This window comes from Lithobates pipiens, unplaced genomic scaffold, assembly GCF_037356315.1.
Source record: "Lithobates pipiens isolate NorthernLeopardFrog02 unplaced genomic scaffold, aLitPip1_a1.2 Scaffold_1, whole genome shotgun sequence".
Taxonomy (NCBI): domain Eukaryota; kingdom Metazoa; phylum Chordata; class Amphibia; order Anura; family Ranidae; genus Lithobates; species Lithobates pipiens.
Genome location: NW_027507685.1, coordinates 32,986,015 through 33,009,032, shown reverse-complemented (window position 1 = coordinate 33,009,032; position 23,018 = coordinate 32,986,015). Strand labels below are relative to the sequence as shown.

The 23,018-nt window shown below is 40.0% G+C and overlaps 1 protein-coding gene and 1 long non-coding RNA gene across 4 annotated transcripts; both read right to left on the bottom strand.

The window, feature by feature from the left end:
• Positions 1 to 11,283: 11,283 nt before the first annotated feature.
• Positions 11,284 to 16,579, bottom strand: LOC143988722 (uncharacterized). Of its 2 annotated transcripts, XR_013276908.1 has the most exons (3): positions 16,516 to 16,579; positions 15,668 to 15,955; positions 11,284 to 11,464 (listed from the first exon to the last, which is right to left on the bottom strand). It is a non-coding gene; the product is annotated as an uncharacterized LOC143988722 (long non-coding RNA). The 2 variants fall into 2 exon arrangements; XR_013276905.1 differs by lacking the exon at positions 16,516 to 16,579 and having other exon boundaries at positions 15,668 to 16,230.
• A 2,058-nt stretch (positions 16,580 to 18,637) lies between these two features.
• On the bottom strand, positions 18,638 to 22,174 carry LOC143988608 (uncharacterized). Of its 2 annotated transcripts, none has more exons than XM_077488339.1 (2): positions 22,111 to 22,174; positions 18,638 to 21,550 (listed from the first exon to the last, which is right to left on the bottom strand). In XM_077488339.1, exon 2 carries the CDS (start codon positions 21,324 to 21,326, stop codon positions 18,726 to 18,728), a length of 2,601 nt encoding a protein of 866 aa, XP_077344465.1. In that variant the 5' UTR covers positions 21,327 to 21,550; positions 22,111 to 22,174; the 3' UTR covers positions 18,638 to 18,725. The 2 variants fall into 2 exon arrangements, with proteins under 2 accessions (XP_077344465.1, XP_077344551.1); XM_077488425.1 differs by having other exon boundaries at positions 18,638 to 21,357.
• Between the last annotated feature and the right edge of the window lie 844 nt (positions 22,175 to 23,018).

Genomic DNA, 23,018 nt, shown 5'->3' with positions numbered 1-23,018 from the left:
ACCTCAGCATGGAGCAAATCAAAAGAGGGGCTGTGCCTCTGTAATCAAGGATAACCAATAACCAGTGGAATCTTAGGTGAGGAAATAGCATGCAATTGGATTATCTCATAGTGAAGAGCCCCTACAGCCATGGACAATGGAACAGTCTCATGAGTCACATGGGCAGGCTGTAAAGGTCTCCCGTCAAAAGCCTCGATGGCAAGTGGAGTGTCACGCAGATGCAGCAGAATTGAGTGCTTCGATAAAAAGGCATTATCAATGAACAGGCCTGCAGCCCCAGAGTCATTTAGAGCCTGTATCTCAATGGATGACTCAGCCCAAGAAAGGTTAACCAAAACCAGCGGCTTTTCCTTCTGGATAACTGAGGACGAAACAATGCCACCTAAGGTCTGTCCATAACAGGAACTCAAGGTTCGGACGTTCCCGGATGGGTAGGACAAGACTTCAAAAAGAGACCTGCCTAGCCACATAAAAGGCACAATCTCTCTCACCGCCTAAGGGTACTCTCATTCCCAGAGAGACACATGAAGCCCAAGTGTATGGGTTCATCTTCACTTATCAACTCTGTTCCAAGAGGCATGGGAGGTGAGGGGGGCAAGGGTGGGACTGCAAAGCTCGTAGACAAATAGACAGGAGGCTTCCGCAAGCGCTCCTTAAAAGAAAGTCATTCTCTGAGTCTGGAGTCAATGAGGATGGCAAATGTGATCAACTTCTCCAGCTCAGTGGGTATATCTCGGGCTGCTATCTCATCCTTGATGGTATCCATGAGACCATGAGAAAAAGCAGCCATGAGAGCCTCATTGTTCCAAGAAACCTCTGCTGCCAGATTACGGAATTCAATGGCATAATCGGCAACAGTTCTCATACTCTGATGGACATGAGGCACGTGGCAGCAGAAGCGGAGCATGTGGGAACGTCAAATGCCCTTTTAAAGGAAGCCACAAATGCAGGGTAACTCAAGACAACAGGTTTATGTGTCTCCCATAGAGGGTTTGCCCAGGCCAAAGATCTCTCAGAAAGCAAAGATATCACGAAACCTACTTTGCTTCTGTCCATGGCAAACGCCTGGGGCAGCATCTCAAAGTAGCTGTATCTCAACCTGGTTGAGAAATCCTCTGCATTGGACTGGATCACCCCTAAGTCGCTGGGGAAGCAGAGCAGAACCAGACATACCTCTTATAGAGGTTATACACGAGGCGGGTGCCTGCACAGAAAGGGATGGCCTGCAACACAGGTTGTACCGGAGCAGCCACAGTGGGAGATTCTAGGTGAGCCGTGCAACTCAGTAGCGTTTGTAACTCCATGGCAAACTGATCCATGCCGTGCTGAATGGCCATGCCTTTCCTGACACTCACCCAACTATTATAGGTAAAACCACACAGGTAAACTTCAAAGGTCCATTCACATTTTTCTGCTGCATTGTGGTGAATTAACACAAGCTCATTACCATGAACTGAGTTGTCCGTTAACATGCTTTGCCTTAATGTGGATGTAATCATGTAAACCCACTCTCATAATTTCTAAATTACTTCCATAGTGTTGATCTATAAGGATATACATGCCTCCTGTATGTATCCTTACCTGTCAAATATCTCCCCTTTAGCTGTTTGGAGCCCTGTAATACTCCAGATTATGTGGGCAGGTCTGTGGTCAGGGCTCAGTGGGTGGAGTCGTGATGTCAGTAGACTTCCCACCCACCCCTATACTCCCCTTGGTCAGGCATCAACATTTCTTACACTGAACTTCTACTGGTCTTGTGGATTATGCCCCATGATCACTAACATCCAGTCAAAACCCAGGAAAGTCACCACATGACTTCAGCATACCCATTCATGCTAAGGTGTGGAGCAGCAAATCCTGGGAGAGTTGGAGAAGAAAGGAGGGGGTTGTGAAGTACACAGAATGCCTCTCTCACACTTGTGCATGAGATAAAGAAATCACCTGTCACTTACAGCAGGGGGAAGAATGGGCACCTATTTCTCTTTGTGTCTGTTTTTATCTTACTGAAAAACGATAAGAAGACTGCACAGAGCTGGATTAACTATTTGTGGCAAGACTGGGCACAGATGAAATGCATCCTCTGCTGTAACATATATATGAGTCTTAATTAAAAAAAAAACATTTGGGGAGTTTACATCCACTTTAAGGCAGTCCTCGCTGAACCAGTCAAATTTCCATCCATGTATGGGCAGCTTAAACTTACTCCATAAATGTGTTTCTAGATAATTAAATATCTACAAATATTTAATCCAAGGGAACAAGCTCATTGTTTTGTAGACAGCCATTTTCCCTATTCTCCAATCAATCATGCCTACAGTAGATGCAGCTTAACTGCTGCAGCAATCAGAACTAAACGCTGTACACAACTCCTAGAACTTAAAGTGATTGTACATGATTACCTTGTAATAGTAATGAAGGCAAAACATTTTTGTATTGATATAAAAAATATATATAAATACCTTTTTTCCCTTTTTATAAGTGATCACATTCCCTGAGGGGAGGAGAAGCAGCAGCACACTGAGCTTTCCAGTGAATGGCTGTGTAACAGGGGTGTGTCAGGACAAGTCTGATTATTGGAGGAGGTAAAAAATATTAATGAACACAGCAAACAAAACAGAAAAAAAGTTTTATTATTATTAAAATAGAAAAAAAAAAAAAAAACACCAGGAAAATTGCAATTGAATGTAAGAGAATACAGAGTTAATTAGTGCTGATAAGAGTAAACTAAGGGGTTAATAGGGTGTTCAACAGAAAAACATTTAATTAGAAAAAAAATATTTGTTTTTACTTTTCAAGGTTGCTTTAACTCTCTTCATGTTCAGATCAAAGTTCATCCCTTTGATCTGTAGATGAGAAACACAGAACGTTACAAATGATACAACGTTTCAGTGTAACTTTCCATACTCCATCTGAGCAATGTTGTTGATAAACATTGCTAGACTGCTTTTTTTTACAGATCCTACTGATGACCTTCTCTGTGTACTGTACTGTGATTAATCACAGTTTAATTGTCAGGTAGAGGGACAGGGGAAATCCCCGCAGCAGAGCACAAGACTCCTTTCACACTGAGGCAGTTTTCAGACGTTTTAGCACTAGAAATAGCACATGTAAAGCCCCTGAAAACTGCCTCCCATTCATTACAATGGGTGTTTTTTTACACCTGGGCGGTGCACCTGCGGGACATTAGAAAAAGTCCTGCAAGCAGCATCTTTGGGGCGGTTTGGGCAGTTGCCTGAATCCTCTGTAATGAAAAGACAACGGTCAACTGAGGAAGCACAAACACACTACTAGCTGCTAAAGCAAAGCCCTGTTACACCCAACATAAGCCTTATGTTGCTGGTAGCAAAAAGTTAAATGTGTCTTCGAGCAGAGACTGACTAAGCGCCCTAGAATGATAAAATGTCATGTGCAATTAATAGACATTTTTATTTTCTCAAATATACTGTATTGTTTGTAGTCACTATATCTCCTTGAGGAAGGAACCCTGTGTGGCCTTGAAATGTTAGGTTGCATATAACATATGTGAATTTTCACTAATACAAGTGTATAATAATTAGAACTAGAGTGCTGGTGATAGCTCATCCTTCTATTGTTGTCTATGTAGCACCATTAACTTGTAGGCAAGGTTTAATACCTTTTTTGAGAGAGATACCTCCTCTGGGTGGGTAAAATGGGTGGAGGTATTCTAGAGCAGGAAGAGCCTGGGACAGAGGAGTAATGGGAAATGGCTACCTCTGGTGTATAACATTTAGCTTGTAACCTGAGAAAGAGACCCCTTTGTGGTAGGCCAGTATAGATAGGAAGATTAAATAGTTGGGTGAACATTCTTGTTAATGTTGCAACTGCACTGTGATAAATTATTACTGTTGGACCTGCAGTTATGGAGGTGATGGCTGTGATGTACAGAACTGTTATTTTTGTTGAAGTCACAATAAAAGAAAATTACAAATGGATGAACCTTTGGATATTATTTTCAGCAGTGGACCTTAGGTTAGAAGACTGTGAGTAATTCAAAATGACAGAGCCTCTCCCTATTACAGGTGAGTGCATACCCCCATGTTCTTAAACATGGAGAAGATGGGAGGTCTCCCAGGCCAGCTTGGCAGGAGCTGGAAACAAATAAGGGAAGATAATACTTGACATAGTTGGCAGGATATGGTTTATCCGAAGAAGGTGCGTCAGCCTTACCAATTGGAGCAGTACTAGAAGACCAAGCTGAGGAATGATCTGTACTCAGTGTGTGACCAGTACTCATCTAGTGAGTGTGAACAAGACATAGCAGCAATTAATCCTTATTTGTGAAAGAGAGCTACTGAGGAGGGAGTTAAACCTTACTTTACAATGCCAATCTATTAGCAATTCACCATGGGCACCAGACTAAAATGATCCCATGGGAAGGATTGCCCATTGTCATAATGGACTGAATGATACCCTGGTTCCGATATGCAACTGACTGATCATTGAACCCTGGGTGTTTTGCAGGAAACATTTTCCTCTTTGAGGTCCTCCCTAGTTGAAAGTAGTCTTGTGAGCAGCAAATGGTATGGAAGGAGAAAGCAATCTGGTGAGAGGGGATGTAGGTGTAGGTTGATGCTTCTATAACGACTTGATAGCTATTTGGCATGTTATGGGCAGGACTTGTACAGGCTGGACTTTCTACTTTTTGTCCGCAAGTTCCGCTGATGCTTTACCAAATGGAACTATGGCAGAAGTGTGTTTGGGCGAAGTGCTGCTGTCCCGGCCTGGAAAGGGAAATTTGCACTATTTTGGCACTGGAGAATGAAGGGACTACCCTGACCCGAGCTATTACTTGTAAATGCTTAGGTTTATGGTTCAGCCATGATATATTCATACTATGTATGTGTTACTTTCATATCTGAACAGTTCAAGTGATCAGCCTGGTATAATGTTACAGTGTATGTATTTTTTTTTTACATTTGTGGTTAAGTTAGAGCTGTGCCAAAGGCTTCCTGTATTATGGTTCACTTGGCACAGGAACATGACAATTTTAATGGGTGGGCAGTGTAGGCAGGGGTTAGTACCCCTTTTAGAGAGGTTTGTCGCTTGTGTGGGTATGTTGGTTGGAGTTATTCAGCCCTATATACTCCAGAGCAGGAAGAGCCTGGTGTAAAGGAGTAATGAGAAAATGCTACCCCTAGTATACAAAATGTAAGCTTGTAGCCTAGTAGTATCGATTACAAAATACATCAGGGCATGTGGCCTTGTGTAAAGGAAGGCACAATAGAGTTTTTAATTCATATAACCATGAAAAGTTTAGAAAGTTTCAGAAATAATTCCATCCGGAAGATGTATAAAGGCCAAAAATGCTTCTATCTCAGGTTTAGGTGAGGAGGGTGAGGAGGTAGCTGCTGATGGAGTTAGGTTATAAAGCTGAAAGTAAAAGGAGCTAAATTGATTGGCAATGTCATATGGATTAATCAGGCATCTCTCATTGGGGTTTATGGGGTATGGAATTTTAGTGCTGGCTTAGTGTTTTTTAATAGGGATGGGCGAATAATTCGGGCCGAGCATAAGTTCGGGCTGAACCAGGGGCGGATCCAGAGTCTAGTCTCGGGAGGGGCACTGCCAGAAAATAAGGCTGCTTTCACACTGGGGTGGGCGGGCGACGGCGGTAAAGGCCGCTAACGGGACGGTTTTATCTCATTTATTTCTACTGAGACACACAGCCACTATATCCCAATATGACATGTTGGTGCGGGTACTTGAATAAACCCTGCATGCATTCTGGGATCCGCACGCATGACATACTGGGATATAGCGGCTGTGTGTCTCAGTATAAATAAATGGGATGCATGTAACACTTTATGCATCCCCAAGCCAGTAAAAGACAGCCCTGCATGTCAGACGCATGTCTGCCCTGTGTGAATGAAGCATAAAGATACAGATTTCTGTCATTCTATATCATCATTATTATCATGATAATCACACAATACAGGTGCTGTGGCTCAACGCACCTGTGCTGTGTGATTATCATGATGATAATGATGATGATTGGTAATTGTAATATGACACATGGAGGGGGGTTAATGTACTCACTGATGTATTACTGACCAGTGGCAATTAATTAACCCCTTTGTGCTGCATTAGTGGCAGTGTTTATAAACCCCTTCATGCTGTAGCATAAAAGGGGTTAATTAACATTGATGGTGCCACTGTCATTAATGCAGCACAAAGGGGTTAATTGTCACTGATCACAAATACATGAGTGAGTACATTAACCCCCTCCATGTGCCATATTACAATTACCAGTGTAAATTATTTCACCCCCCCCCCCCACCCCCAAAGCATTCACCACTTCACCTGTAAGACAAGGTGTTAACTAATTAACATAACAATGCCGCTCGTATCTAATTAACATAACAATGCCGCTCGTAGCTCATTAACACAACACTGCCTTAGCTAAGTAAGTGATCACTCACTTGCAGTGCACTGAGCTGGCTACAGTCCATCTTGTCTTCAATCCTGCGCGCCTCTGAATCGTGACGTTACACCAGCCGGGACTAGGAAGCTCCTGTCGGGTAGAGATCACTCCACCTGACAGGGAAGTGAAGTGACACTCGTGCCGCTCTGCTGCAACTCTGCCAGCATGTAGCAGCAGCCCGTGTCACATCAATTACAGACCCCCATAGTGACCCACTGGCCCCCTCTAAATAAACTGATGGAAGCCAGGGGAAGCAGCAATAAAGTCCCAGCTGCATTTAGATGCCTCATGCAAATCTGGTGAGGTGGCGGAGGGAGAAAGCCTTGGAGTAAGTTCTATTTTCTCGGAGGGGGCAATTGTCCCGTTGCTCCCCCCGGATCCGCCCCTGGGCTGAACTTTGGTTGTTTGGATGTTCTGCGAACACAGAACAATATGTGGTGTTCAGGGCAAATTCAAAAGCCGCCGGAACACAGTTAAAGTCTATGGGACTCTAACATGAAAAATCAAAATGCTCATTTCAAAGGATTATATGCAAGTTATTGGCAAAAAAAAGTGTTTGGGGACATGCAGTGATTTTTTTTTAATGCTTAAAGTGAAATAATAAAAATGAAATATTCCTTTAAATATCATGCCTGGGGGGTGTCTATAGTATGCATGTAAAGTTGTAATTTTGCTGTCGTACTGTTCTAAACATGGGAAAAATGTGCATTTCTAAAGGAAAAATTGGCATTTAAAGCTTATTACGGCTGTAATGAATTGTCGGGTCTCGGCAATATAGATAAAACTCATTGGAAAAAAGAGCATGGGTTCCCCCCCAGTCCATTACCAGGCCCTTTGGGTCTGGTATGAATATTATGGGGAACCCCAAACCAAAATGAAAAAGAAAATTGTGTGGGGATCCACCTAAAATCCATATCAGGCCCTTCAGGTCTGATATGGAAATTAATTATGGAAATTAAGGGGAACCCTGCACCAAATAAAAAAAATGGTGTAGGGCCCCCCCCCCAAAATCCATACCTGACCCTTATCTGAACACGCAACCTGGCAGGCTGCAGGAAAAGAGGGGAGGATGAGAGAGTGACCCCCTGAAGTCTGACCCCAAAGCACCTTGTTCCCATGTTGAGTTGAGTTAGCTGAGTTAGGCAGCGAGGTGCTGGCGGTTTTGTTTTACTTCTTTGGAGGAGTAGAGAAATGGCAAGAAAAGGCTCACTGGGTTGCTCGGTATCCCTGCAGTGGAGTGGAGCTTTGGGCTTAGGCAGCCATCTCAGTACACAGCAAACCATGCCCAACAGCTTTACTTTTTGTCTGTAGTATGAAGTTGTCTATGCCATTAAAACTATACAAACAGATTATTTTATCATTCTGTCAATGAAGATCCCCATCACAAGCATCACAGCATTGGCAGACCCTACTTGGAAACATGCAAAGAAGCATTATTCTCCACACACATTTCTACCGAGAATATAATGGAAGAAAATGAAGACAAGCATAATCATCTATTAGTGAGAAAGTGAAGAAATAAGCCATAGTCCACACAAAAAATGTTTCTTACATATATTAAAATAACAATAGATATGTATTGCATCATGCAAAGAGCATTTTTTTCCCTAAAGAGTGAGTTGTTATATAATATAACAATTTGAAACTGAGTCAGATAGGTATGGGGATAAGATGACTTTCTGGTTTGTACATGTTAGTGTTAGTTTATAGCTTTATACTCATTAGGCATTTTTTTCTGTTGATTACACAGTAATTCAATTACATTCTTCCTACAATTATGTCAGAGGCCATAACCCTGTTCCATCTCCTGCTTTTTTTCCCTGCTGGGAATGGCTGAGTGTTAATCATACTGCACAGCTCACATCACACTGTGTGAGATTATTAGTGCAATCTGTTTAAATCCTCCAATAAAGAGCCCACAAGCAAACAATTTTGCATTTGTTTAAAAAGAGTGAAGTAATCAGATACCATTTTGAGTGTAATTCTGTTCCTGGAATACATTGGAGGAAATGTATAAAACTAGGGCAAACTAGGGTGATTTGATTTCTGAGCCTTTTTGTAAGTGTGTAGTTTGCCAAAATGCATGTTATTTATAATGCACAATTGTATAATAATTATTAAAATGTCTTATTTTGTCTCAAAAGTCCAACATTTCCATGTTTTATGCTTCCTATTACTTTTTAAATGTCCCCCATGATGCATTTTTTATGACTGAATTTTGTGAATGATAACTGTCACAGTTGTGAATGTTCTAAAAAAAAAATATATTTTATTTATACATATTCAAAGTAGAAAAGAACAAAAACACCAAACATATACACAAGTTAAAAACATGGCATCACGTGCGTAAAACATAGGCCACAAATGCCCCAACCATTATGAAAAAGATTTATACACCATATCAAATGAGTGAGCCCCGGTGCTGATTCGCTTTGTCAAGACACATGGGGAGATGATGTAAGTGAAAATGGGTCTCACATGCCTAGTAGAGAGCACATATGCAACATGAAGTTTCCCTGGATGGGTAGCAGAGCAAGTGAGATGAGCCACAAGGTGTGCACCCCTCGTAATTAGAATATAAATATAAAATGAACAATCAAGGAGTATTTCCCATGATTACTTGGTGGCAGTACGCATTGGCCGTGATCTGCAGGGACATGTGTCCCCCATATGTTTAATGGAGTTTTTGAATTTATGCTGGGCTACCTATTATAAAGCGTATACTCCTCGCCTGCATAATAAGGAAGTATGGTCATTATGCTACAAGGATATTTGAGTAAGGAATAAAGGCTTGGATGTGTATGTGATAAAACACGGATTGTTCATTTTATATTTATATTATAATTATGAGGGACGCACACCCTGCAGCTCACCCCGCTTGCTCTGCTACCCATACAGGGAAACTTCATGTTGCTTGCATGTGTGCTCACTACTAGGCAAGTACAACCCGGTTTTACTTACATCATCTCCATTTGCGTCCTGATGAAGCAAATCAGTGAAAAGCATTGACTCACAGGAGCTCCCACATTTGAGAAGGTGTATGAGTTTTTTTCATAATGGTTGGCCGTTTTTGGCCTATGCTTTACGCACATGTGTGGCCATGTTTTTAACTCATGTATATGTTTGGTGTTTTTGCTCTTATTGTGCTTATGAGGATACATTTCCTGCATGGTATTTATGATTGAGTAACTTTTAAACAATAACATTTTTAAGATACAGGATCAATCAAATATGACCACAATCTAAAAATATGACATTTATTCACCAGACATGTAATCATACAAAATAGGTATATAGATATATTGGTTGACAAAACAAATGTTAAATAAAATTAAAATACTGATTGTGCTACATAAAGTTAAGAGTCTCAAATCAAACACCCGCTAATGGGAGTGTTGTACCTTTGAAATGATACAGCAATGATACATTTCCCAGACATATAACCATACAAAATAGTTATACACAGATTGTAGAAAGAAAATTAAAATAATAATTGTGCTATATAAAAGCTTGAATATCAATTGAAACACCCACTAAATGGGAGTGTAGTACTTTTGAAAGGACACAGCAATGATAAACTTCCCTGTAGAATCAATAATAATAAATGACAATAAGATAGAACATCTGTGTTTTTCACAATTTCAACTGTTACTATACTGCAGGTAAGTAAGTGGTCAACAATGTGAAATAAAATTAGACATTTGTTATGTCAATAAAATGGAGACTATGCAAATGAAAAATATTGAAAATTGAATCTTTAGAGAAAAACCTACAAAGCGGTTACTGATTTGAGAGAATAATTATTAACTGTATAATACTCAATAAATCAATACCTAATAGAACACAAATTAATATAAGCTAAAAATCAACACAACATAATCACCCATTCCAAAAATGTCTACTGGTCTGAATTGCTGGTTACCAGAGTTTTTAGAATGGTTGCCTTGGCTTTCAAAATGGCTACTCTTAATGAGGAATTATTGCTTGTGATCTCCGAGTTTCAAAGCATAAGGTGTCCAGGAATCTTCATGAATGGAGAGGTATTAGTTGATGAGTGGAGTGTGTGTGCGTGTCTGATTGAGTGGGTGATTGAGCGTCCTTCCATGGCATATATCTGGCTCCTAAATACCATATCTGACAATAGGATAATACAAATTATAATCAGCTCAGCCCAAAAGGTATGACTTCTTTTCTATTGGTTGGAAAAAGATCTAATGATTAACCTTTTCTGAATTCAGGTAATATCACCTTCAAGCACTAGGCATGTCTGAGGGCGTGTTCTGACCCATCTGTTAATAATATGTTCTATTTTTATAACGTGTATCTGTTTGTATCTTGGTGCTGATAATATTATGAATGAATGAATGGATGAGTGACTTGTATAGCGCTACCTATGCAAACTGAATCACCTCAGGGCGCTTTTGCCACCAGTGTCCATCTGTGGTATAGCGTGGTCCTTTGCCCCATGAGGTCCCGACATGCTTATATAGCGCACTACTCCCTTGGGAGCTGCTGGGTGTATTCATACCTTTCTGTTAACTGTTTTCGTTCTTCCACCCCTGCAAGAATTACAATCAGCAGACAGTCCATGAACTCTTAAAATAACTTTATTTTCTTAGTTGCAGTATGTTACAAGATTGCTTAGGGAAATATGAGCTGCCTCTCTCTTTCTGGTTCCTGCGTGTAATTAAATTGTTAAAATAATTATAATTAAAATTAAATTTCTTAAAACAATTCTTACTTCTAATTTGTTCTACATCAAAATATCATATTTTTATGAATCAAAGGACAGGAAGGGAAATTAGGGATTTTTGCGGTGCTAATTAACAAAATACAATTAATTGAAGTACAAAGTTAGTAGTACAAAAATTTATTAAGTTTGAGCTTAAAATCAGTAGCAATATATGCTTAAAAGATTCAGAATAATGCAATACAGTGGTTGTTCTCGTCAAGCACACATAGTCCCGACATGTTTCGCATTAGATTGCTTCTTCAGGGGATGTGTGAAAGTTTGAACAAGATCTAAACCGAAAATACAAAGTACAAAATAATAATAAAGTATGTCACAACATTCGTAAATGCAGAAATAGAGGGGAAGGGGGAAAGGGGGAGGGGAAACAACAGACACACACACATCAAACCCACCTTTAACCACTACGTTGGTGGTAAAGTAGTGGGATTGTCCACCTCGGGGGTTAGCCACAGCAGTGCTGAATCGCAGGGGGCTAAAAAGCCAACCCAAGAGAACTGATAAAAAAAGGAATATATAGTAAGACCAAATTTGAAATTTTGGGATGATTTAAAGTTCTTTGAGTACCTAGCTTAATTTCAAGGTTGCTAAAATAAAACAACCTTTTGGGGGTGAAGGACCCTCTAAAGTATAAAAATTGAGAAAAAATAATACAAGGATGTATTTTAGTTTCAAATGTATTACTTACGTAGGTTGGATAATTGTAAGCAGTGGGGACGCTCGCATTTTGAGAAGAAATCTTTTTGAGCAATCAGGGAGACACACCTGCATAGAAATACCAGCTGGGTGGCCAATCAAGGAAAAAACAAAACGAAGATAAGAAAAATTAAAATTAAAAAAAAAAAAAAAAAAAAAAAAAATGTATCTCAAAAGGGTGGTGTGTACATCATAAACTGAGTGTTATACAGACACCAACCCTCAGGCATATAGATATACCCAGAGAGTTAAACATTCGCATCCCAAGGCATAGAATTCAAAGCCAGGGAGTTAATGCAAGCATATAAAAAGGGACATAGACAGTAGCCTAGGTCCAAAGGGTTGAAACACCGGCAGAGAGATACGTGAACGTTTTCAAATGAAAAAAAGACCGATCGAATAAATGTTTAAGAATATAACAATAAGCTTACCGAAAAGTACAGAGTCTGAACGATCAAGCGTCACCCTTGGCTGCAACCCGCAACGGAATGACGATATTACGAAGGCTTTTTATATGCCCCGCCATCAAGCCGGCGTCTGACGTAGTCGGCCTGATGCGGACAAAAGGAGCGCTATTGCGCATGCTCACCAATGGGACGAGACTGAATAGGCCTACAAACCCCATAATGCCTCAGGCATGTGGGCGGAGGAAAGAGGGGAACGATCGATGCCTTCGTAGAAAGCGAAGGCATAAACGAACGCGGCCATCAATCTGACCGCCCGGTCAGGCGTAGAGGCAAAAAACGATGGAAAAGAGGGTCGGAACAGAATGGCAGAAGAAATAGCCAATCCTTCCGACCAATGTAGGGGGAGCGTCGCAGCGCTGAAAAGGGGCAATGGCACACAAGGCGCCTGTGCCCCCGGGTGTCCGTGCGAACAGCACTGATGGGGAAGCCGTAGAGGTGGACCATTCGGGTGGGAAATCCTAAAAAGGGAAGAACAAAAAAATAATTCTCTAAAAGCTGCACATAACAAAACATAATAATATCGTAAACATATAGACATATACATGATGTATTTTTATACTCAAAACAAATCAATACAGACAAATTTCAAATAATACAATAGAACAATGAGAAAATAAATAAAAATAAAAATAAAAAAGAAGGGAGGGGGGGGGGGGAGGGAGGGGGAGGGGAGGGAGGGAAAAGGGGAAGGAGGGGAAAGGGAAATGGGAACCCAACCAGGTTCCCTCTCAGAAGAGCGGTCAGCAAGATTGAAAGGCCAGAAAAGGTTTCTATATCATAAAAAAGGTTTGAAGCTTAAGTTTTCATTGAAGCCAGGTGGAATTGTAGCCCTTAGGTTGAAAATCCATTCAGCTTCATGTTGAAGTAAGATATTATCCACACTGCCCCCTCTCACATCAAGGGGGATATGTTCAAGTGCGGAAAAGGTGATAAATTTGGGATTGAAGGCATGGAAGAGGCCAACATGTCGACTGATGGCCGTCTCCATTTTCTTCTTGATAATGGGTTTGATATGGTCCTTGATTCGAATACAAAATTGTCGCTTTGTTTTACCTACATAAAACCCGCCACAAAGGCAACGGGCCAGATATATAACGCCCTGTGTTTGGCATGTGACTCGATGTTTAATGGAGTGCCATTTGCCATTTGGCAGTTTAAGTTTGGTATGTGAATTGACATAACAACAAACGTCACAATGGCCACAAGGAAAAGTGCCACTGGTTACTTCTCTAGTGTCCAACTTTGGTTGTTCAAAGTGGCTATGCACTAATTTATCTTTGAGAGAGGGAACTCTTTTAAAGGTAACTTCGGGAAAGTTTTTAATATGTTTCTTGGTAATAGGGTCAGCTAGAAGGAGTGGCCAAAACTTGTGTAAAATTTCTTTGAACTTACGATGCTGATTGGAATAGCGAGTAATAATTCTAACTGAATCATTTGTATTGGGACGTCGGGTTGAAAAAATAAGTGAAGTTCTAGTTTTAGGTTTTACACGGTTATAGGCTCGTTTCAAGCATTTATGACTGTATCCTCTTTTTCTCAATCTTTGGTAAAGGTCATCAGCTGCTATATTAAAATCTGAATTTTTGCTACAATTTCGCTTTAAACGCAAATATTGGCTATAGGGAATACTGTTAATCAAAGAAATTGGGTGAAAGCTAGTAGCGTGTAAAACCGTGTTACCGGCAGATGGTTTCCTAAATAAGAGAGAGTTGAGTCTACCTTCACTGTCCACCGAGATAGTTATGTCTAGAAAGTTAACTATTGACTGACTATGTTGCATAGTAAATTTCAAATTGAAATTGTTAATAGAAATCAATTGAAAGAAAGTTTTTAATTCTGTTTCCGTACCTGCCCAAAAGAAAAGAACATCATCGATATAACGAAACCATGAAATAATTTTATCCAAGAACGGTGACAAATCTTCTCTAGAGAAAGTTTCCTTTTCCCACCCCCCCAGGTACAGGTTTGCATACGATGGGGCACATTTAGTCCCCATCGCAACTCCCTGTACCTGGAGGTAGTGGGTGGAGTCAAAAACAAAGACATTATGCTTAAGAATATATTCAAGAAGGTCCACAACAAAAGAACTATATTGTAAGAAAGAGGAACCTCTTTCAGAAAGAAACCTGCGTACAACTTCAACTCCCTTGTCATGGGGAATTGTGTTGTAGAGGCTTTCGATATCCAGGGCAACCAACCATGAGTTGGGAGGGAGAGACAGTCCCTCAATCATTCTTAACAAATCGATGGTGTCTTTAACATATGAAGATAGAGAGATGACGTGTGGACTTAGATAGCTGTCAACTAATGCGCTCGCATTTTCAGTTAAACAGGAACATCCGGAAATGATAGGACGTCCTGGGGGATTTGTTTGAGACTTATGAATTTTCGGTAGTGCGTAAAAAGTTGGAATCTTTGGATCCTTGATGTTTAGAAATTTCCATGTGTTGAGGTCAATGACCCCTTGTTGATATGCCTTAAAAATGAGATTCAAATAGATATTTCGATAATTTAGAATGACAGTTTTAGAAATAGGACGATACCAATTTCTATTGGACAGTATATTTCGACACATGGAGGTGTATTGTACAACTTCCATGATCACCAAATTTCCGCCCTTGTCTGCGGGCTTAATAATTAAATTTGTATTTTTTTGTAAGGATTTAATAGCTGCTCTATGTTGTAACGAAAGATTGTTAGATAAAGGTGAATGAAACGACAATTTCTCAATCTCTATAGTTGTTTGCTGTATAAACGCCCAAATGTTTGGGTTTGCATTGAGTAGAGGAAATGCTCTAGATTTGCATTTAAAGGATGGAGGGGGGGGGAAGGAAACACCTGGGACTGACAGACTAGGAGTGGAAATTGCTTCCGAGTCGTCGTCATCAGTGTTTCCCTCCTCCCATAATTCCATCAAATTTTTGATGGCATAATGTTCGGTCATATTTTCATAAGACCGGACATTGTCATTACTATCAAAGTCTGGAGTAACAGGCTTATCAAAGATAACTCGATATAACAGTCTACGGGCAAAAAGATGTAAATCCTTAATAAGTTGAAATTTGGTTGTGTTTGAATCAGGACAAAAGGTTAGTCCTAATTTCAAGACTTCCAATTCAGGTTCGGATAATCTCTGTGATGATAAATTTATTATTGGCAACTCATTTGTAGATGAATCAAGGTTACCTTGTACATAAATGTCATTCAAATCATCGGTGGAATCTGGTCCTTGCCTAAAAAAATAGGTGCCAATTTCAAATCTGCAGGTAAAGGAGTACCTAGAGGCGAGATAATGACATTGGTAGTGCTTACCGATGGATTCGCAGATTGCAAAGAAGTTATGGAGGAAGTTGCCTGGGCCGAAGGGGCTGTGCATTGATTTGACATTGATTGTGTGCCACGAGAGCCTAAAGAAAGAGAGTGAGAGGGGTGAAACATCGCAAGTGTACCAGCAGGTGTTGGTTTCGATGAAAATGGTGGTGCCCGACGAGAGAGCGGAGTGCCCAATTGATTCCGAAGGGACTCAGTGGAGGCGTGTTCAGAGTTCCCTTTTCTTTTTTTCGGTACTCTGTCCTCAGACAGGTCACGGTACATGGTGGACTGTGTAGAAGAAAAAGAGGAGGGTGGAGAGACATTGGGAGTGTTATCATTATTTCTATTTGTACGTGAATTGAAAGATTTAGTGAATTTAGGTTTGGAATCTCGAGTCCATTTGTAAGCATAACCATTTGTGTGGGCCAGGCTATCCCTGGTAAATTTATTTTCTTTGATTTGAATAATTTCTAAAGTATATTTTTCAATAAGGACTTGAAGGTCCTGTTCCTTTTTCTGGAATCTCGTGGTGGAAATTCTAGATTCATGATCTTCATACCAATGGGAAATTAGGCTGTCCATTATAGAAAGTTCATGATCATACTGAATACATAACAAAGACATCATGCCAAAGGAGCATGTTTGTAGATTTTCTTCCCACTTCGATTTAATGATATCATCAACTTTTTTAATATTAGGAAAGATCTGGATTCGCAGTCCAAAAGGTACAATAAGATTTTCTATGTATTTATGAAAATATTTTTTGTGCCAAAAAACTCGAACCTTTCGTTCGAGGAGGCGTTGTAATCTGAGGAAAGCAAAATCGAGATCTTTATCTGAAATGTCACCTGTTTTTTGTGTAAGTTGGACTTTGTCCATTAGAGCATCCCAGGCCTCACCACTAAAGGCCGCCATACCGAGATAGGGGAACGTGTGGGAGGGGAAGAGAAAAAAAAAAAAAAAAAAGAAAAAAACACAATGCAAAACACGTTAGTATTTACTGAAATAGCAGAGTAAGAACATATGTTGTGTTGTTGATGAGGAACCAAGGAGAAAATAGTGTATTGAAACACCAGGGGACAAAATTGGAATAATTTTGATGGTTCAACCTCAAGCAACACCTAACAAAGATGGCACCTCATCCCTGAGAGTTTGAAACATGAATCAAAGGACAGGAAGGGAAATTAGGGATTTTTGCGGTGCTAATTAACAAAATACAATTAATTGAAGTACAAAGTTAGTAGTACAAAAATTTATTAAGTTTGAGCTTAAAATCAGTAGCAATATATGCTTAAAAGATTCAGAATAATGCAATACAGTGGTTGTTCTCGTCAAGCACACATAGTCCCGACATGTTTCGCATTAGATTGCTTCTTCAGGGGATGTGTGAAAGTTTGAACAATATCTAAACCGAAAATACAAAGTACAAAATAATAATAAAGTATGTCACAACATTCGTAAATGCAGAAATAGAGGGGAAGGGGGAAAGGGGGAGGGGAAACAACAGACACACACACATCAAACCCACCTTTAACCACTACGTTGGTGGTAAAGTAGTGGGATTGTCCACCTCGGGGGTTAGCCACAGCAGTGCTGAATCGCAGGGGGCTAAAAAGCCAACCCAAGAGAACTGATAAAAAAAGGAATATATAGTAAGACCAAATTTGAAATTTTGGGATGATTTAAAGTTCTTTGAGTACCTAGCTTAATTTCAAGGTTGCTAAAATAAAACAACCTTTTGGGGGTGAAGGACCCTCTAAAGTATAAAAATTGAGAAAAAATAATACAAGGATGTATTTTAGTTTCAAATGTATTACTTACGTAGGTTGGATAATTGTAAGCAGTGGGGACGCTCGCATTTTGAGAAGAAATCTTTTTGAGCAATCAGGGAGACACACCTGCATAGAAATACCAGCTGGGTGGCCAATCAAGGAAAAAACAAAACGAAGATAAGAAAAATTAAAATAAAAAAAAAAAAAAAAAAAAAAAAAAATGTATCTCAAAAGGGTGGTGTGTACATCATAAACTGGGTGTTATACAGACACCAACCCTCAGGCATATAGATATACCCAGAGAGTTAAACATTCGCATCCCAAGGCATAGAATTCAAAGCCAGGGAGTTAATGCAAGCATATAAAAAGGGACATAGACAGTAGCCTAGGTCCAAAGGGTTGAAACACCGGCAGAGAGATACGTGAACGTTTTCAAATGAAAAAAAGACCGATCGAATAAATGTTTAAGAATATAACAATAAGCTTACCGAAAAGTACAGAGTCTGAACGATCAAGCGTCACCCTTGGCTGCAACCCGCAACGGAATGACGATATTACGAAGGCTTTTTATATGCCCCGCCATCAAGCCGGCGTCTGACGTAGTCGGCCTGATGCGGACAAAAGGAGCGCTATTGCGCATGCTCACCAATGGGACGAGACTGAATAGGCCTACAAACCCCATAATGCCTCAGGCATGTGGGCGGAGGAAAGAGGGGAACGATCGATGCCTTCGTAGAAAGCGAAGGCATAAACGAACGCGGCCATCAATCTGACCGCCCGGTCAGGCGTAGAGGCAAAAAACGATGGAAAAGAGGGTCGGAACAGAATGGCAGAAGAAATAGCCAATCCTTCCGACCAATGTAGGGGGAGCGTCGCAGCGCTGAAAAGGGGCAATGGCACACAAGGCGCCTGTGCCCCCGGGTGTCCGTGCGAACAGCACTGATGGGGAAGCCGTAGAGGTGGACCATTCGGGTGGGAAATCCTAAAAAGGGAAGAACAAAAAAATAATTCTCTAAAAGCTGCACATAACAAAACATAATAATATCGTAAACATATAGACATATACATGATGTATTTTTATACTCAAAACAAATCAATACAGACAAATTTCAAATAATACAATAGAACAATGAGAAAATAAATAAAAATAAAAATAAAAAAGAAGGGAGGGAGGGGGAGGGGAGGGAGGGAAAAGGGGAAGGAGGGGAAAGGGAAATGGGAACCCAACCAGGTTCCCTCTCAGAAGAGCGGTCAGCAAGATTGAAAGGCCAGAAAAGGTTTCTATATCATAAAAAAGGTTTGAAGCTTAAGTTTTCATTGAAGCCAGGTGGAATTGTAGCCCTTAGGTTGAAAATCCATTCAGCTTCATGTTGAAGTAAGATATTATCCACACTGCCCCCTCTCACATCAAGGGGGATATGTTCAAGTGCGGAAAAGGTGATAAATTTGGGATTGAAGGCATGGAAGAGGCCAACATGTCGACTGATGGCCGTCTCCATTTTCTTCTTGATAATGGGTTTGATATGGTCCTTGATTCGAATACAAAATTGTCGCTTTGTTTTACCTACATAAAACCCGCCACAAAGGCAACGGGCCAGATATATAACGCCCTGTGTTTGGCATGTGACTCGATGTTTAATGGAGTGCCATTTGCCATTTGGCAGTTTAAGTTTGGTATGTGAATTGACATAACAACAAACGTCACAATGGCCACAAGGAAAAGTGCCACTGGTTACTTCTCTAGTGTCCAACTTTGGTTGTTCAAAGTGGCTATGCACTAATTTATCTTTGAGAGAGGGAACTCTTTTAAAGGTAACTTCGGGAAAGTTTTTAATATGTTTCTTGGTAATAGGGTCAGCTAGAAGGAGTGGCCAAAACTTGTGTAAAATTTCTTTGAACTTACGATGCTGATTGGAATAGCGAGTAATAATTCTAACTGAATCATTTGTATTGGGACGTCGGGTTGAAAAAATAAGTGAAGTTCTAGTTTTAGGTTTTACACGGTTATAGGCTCGTTTCAAGCATTTATGACTGTATCCTCTTTTTCTCAATCTTTGGTAAAGGTCATCAGCTGCTATATTAAAATCTGAATTTTTGCTACAATTTCGCTTTAAACGCAAATATTGGCTATAGGGAATACTGTTAATCAAAGAAATTGGGTGAAAGCTAGTAGCGTGTAAAACCGTGTTACCGGCAGATGGTTTCCTAAATAAGAGAGAGTTGAGTCTACCTTCACTGTCCACCGAGATAGTTATGTCTAGAAAGTTAACTATTGACTGACTATGTTGCATAGTAAATTTCAAATTGAAATTGTTAATAGAAATCAATTGAAAGAAAGTTTTTAATTCTGTTTCCGTACCTGCCCAAAAGAAAAGAACATCATCGATATAACGAAACCATGAAATAATTTTATCCAAGAACGGTGACAAATCTTCTCTAGAGAAAGTTTCCTTTTCCCACCCCCCCAGGTACAGGTTTGCATACGATGGGGCACATTTAGTCCCCATCGCAACTCCCTGTACCTGGAGGTAGTGGGTGGAGTCAAAAACAAAGACATTATGCTTAAGAATATATTCAAGAAGGTCCACAACAAAAGAACTATATTGTAAGAAAGAGGAACCTCTTTCAGAAAGAAACCTGCGTACAACTTCAACTCCCTTGTCATGGGGAATTGTGTTGTAGAGGCTTTCGATATCCAGGGCAACCAACCATGAGTTGGGAGGGAGAGACAGTCCCTCAATCATTCTTAACAAATCGATGGTGTCTTTAACATATGAAGATAGAGAGATGACGTGTGGACTTAGATAGCTGTCAACTAATGCGCTCGCATTTTCAGTTAAACAGGAACATCCGGAAATGATAGGACGTCCTGGGGGATTTGTTTGAGACTTATGAATTTTCGGTAGTGCGTAAAAAGTTGGAATCTTTGGATCCTTGATGTTTAGAAATTTCCATGTGTTGAGGTCAATGACCCCTTGTTGATATGCCTTAAAAATGAGATTCAAATAGATATTTCGATAATTTAGAATGACAGTTTTAGAAATAGGACGATACCAATTTCTATTGGACAGTATATTTCGACACATGGAGGTGTATTGTACAACTTCCATGATCACCAAATTTCCGCCCTTGTCTGCGGGCTTAATAATTAAATTTGTATTTTTTTGTAAGGATTTAATAGCTGCTCTATGTTGTAACGAAAGATTGTTAGATAAAGGTGAATGAAACGACAATTTCTCAATCTCTATAGTTGTTTGCTGTATAAACGCCCAAATGTTTGGGTTTGCATTGAGTAGAGGAAATGCTCTAGATTTGCATTTAAAGGATGGAGGGGGGGGGAAGGAAACACCTGGGACTGACAGACTAGGAGTGGAAATTGCTTCCGAGTCGTCGTCATCAGTGTTTCCCTCCTCCCATAATTCCATCAAATTTTTGATGGCATAATGTTCGGTCATATTTTCATAAGACCGGACATTGTCATTACTATCAAAGTCTGGAGTAACAGGCTTATCAAAGATAACTCGATATAACAGTCTACGGGCAAAAAGATGTAAATCCTTAATAAGTTGAAATTTGGTTGTGTTTGAATCAGGACAAAAGGTTAGTCCTAATTTCAAGACTTCCAATTCAGGTTCGGATAATCTCTGTGATGATAAATTTATTATTGACAACTCATTTGTAGATGAATCAAGGTTACCTTGTACATAAATGTCATTCAAATCATCGGTGGAATCTGGTCCTTGCCTAAAAAAATAGGTGCCAATTTCAAATCTGCAGGTAAAGGAGTACCTAGAGGCGAGATAATGACATTGGTAGTGCTTACCGATGGATTCGCAGATTGCAAAGAAGTTATGGAGGAAGTTGCCTGGGCCGAAGGGGCTGTGCATTGATTTGACATTGATTGTGTGCCACGAGAGCCTAAAGAAAGAGAGTGAGAGGGGTGAAACATCGCAAGTGTACCAGCAGGTGTTGGTTTCGATGAAAATGGTGGTGCCCGACGAGAGAGCGGAGTGCCCAATTGATTCCGAAGGGACTCAGTGGAGGCGTGTTCAGAGTTCCCTTTTCTTTTTTTCGGTACTCTGTCCTCAGACAGGTCACGGTACATGGTGGACTGTGTAGAAGAAAAAGAGGAGGGTGGAGAGACATTGGGAGTGTTATCATTATTTCTATTTGTACGTGAATTGAAAGATTTAGTGAATTTAGGTTTGGAATCTCGAGTCCATTTGTAAGCATAACCATTTGTGTGGGCCAGGCTATCCCTGGTAAATTTATTTTCTTTGATTTGAATAATTTCTAAAGTATATTTTTCAATAAGGACTTGAAGGTCCTGTTCCTTTTTCTGGAATCTCGTGGTGGAAATTCTAGATTCATGATCTTCATACCAATGGGAAATTAGGCTGTCCATTATAGAAAGTTCATGATCATACTGAATACATAACAAAGACATCATGCCAAAGGAGCATGTTTGTAGATTTTCTTCCCACTTCGATTTAATGATATCATCAACTTTTTTAATATTAGGAAAGATCTGGATTCGCAGTCCAAAAGGTACAATAAGATTTTCTATGTATTTATGAAAATATTTTTTGTGCCAAAAAACTCGAACCTTTCGTTCGAGGAGGCGTTGTAATCTGAGGAAAGCAAAATCGAGATCTTTATCTGAAATGTCACCTGTTTTTTGTGTAAGTTGGACTTTGTCCATTAGAGCATCCCAGGCCTCACCACTAAAGGCCGCCATACCGAGATAGGGGAACGTGTGGGAGGGGAAGAGAAAAAAAAAAAAAAAAAAAGAAAAAAACACAATGCAAAACACGTTAGTATTTACTGAAATAGCAGAGTAAGAACATATGTTGTGTTGTTGATGAGGAACCAAGGAGAAAATAGTGTATTGAAACACCAGGGGACAAAATTGGAATAATTTTGATGGTTCAACCTCAAGCAACACCTAACAAAGATGGCACCTCATCCCTGAGAGTTTGAAACATGAATCAAAGGACAGGAAGGGAAATTAGGGATTTTTGCGGTGCTAATTAACAAAATACAATTAATTGAAGTACAAAGTTAGTAGTACAAAAATTTATTAAGTTTGAGCTTAAAATCAGTAGCAATATATGCTTAAAAGATTCAGAATAATGCAATACAGTGGTTGTTCTCGTCAAGCACACATAGTCCCGACATGTTTCGCATTAGATTGCTTCTTCAGGGGATGTGTGAAAGTTTGAACAAGATCTAAACCGAAAATACAAAGTACAAAATAATAATAAAGTATGTCACAACATTCGTAAATGCAGAAATAGAGGGGAAGGGGGAAAGGGGGAGGGGAAACAACAGACACACACACATCAAACCCACCTTTAACCACTACGTTGGTGGTAAAGTAGTGGGATTGTCCACCTCGGGGGTTAGCCACAGCAGTGCTGAATCGCAGGGGGCTAAAAAGCCAACCCAAGAGAACTGATAAAAAAAGGAATATATAGTAAGACCAAATTTGAAATTTTGGGATGATTTAAAGTTCTTTGAGTACCTAGCTTAATTTCAAGGTTGCTAAAATAAAACAACCTTTTGGGGGTGAAGGACCC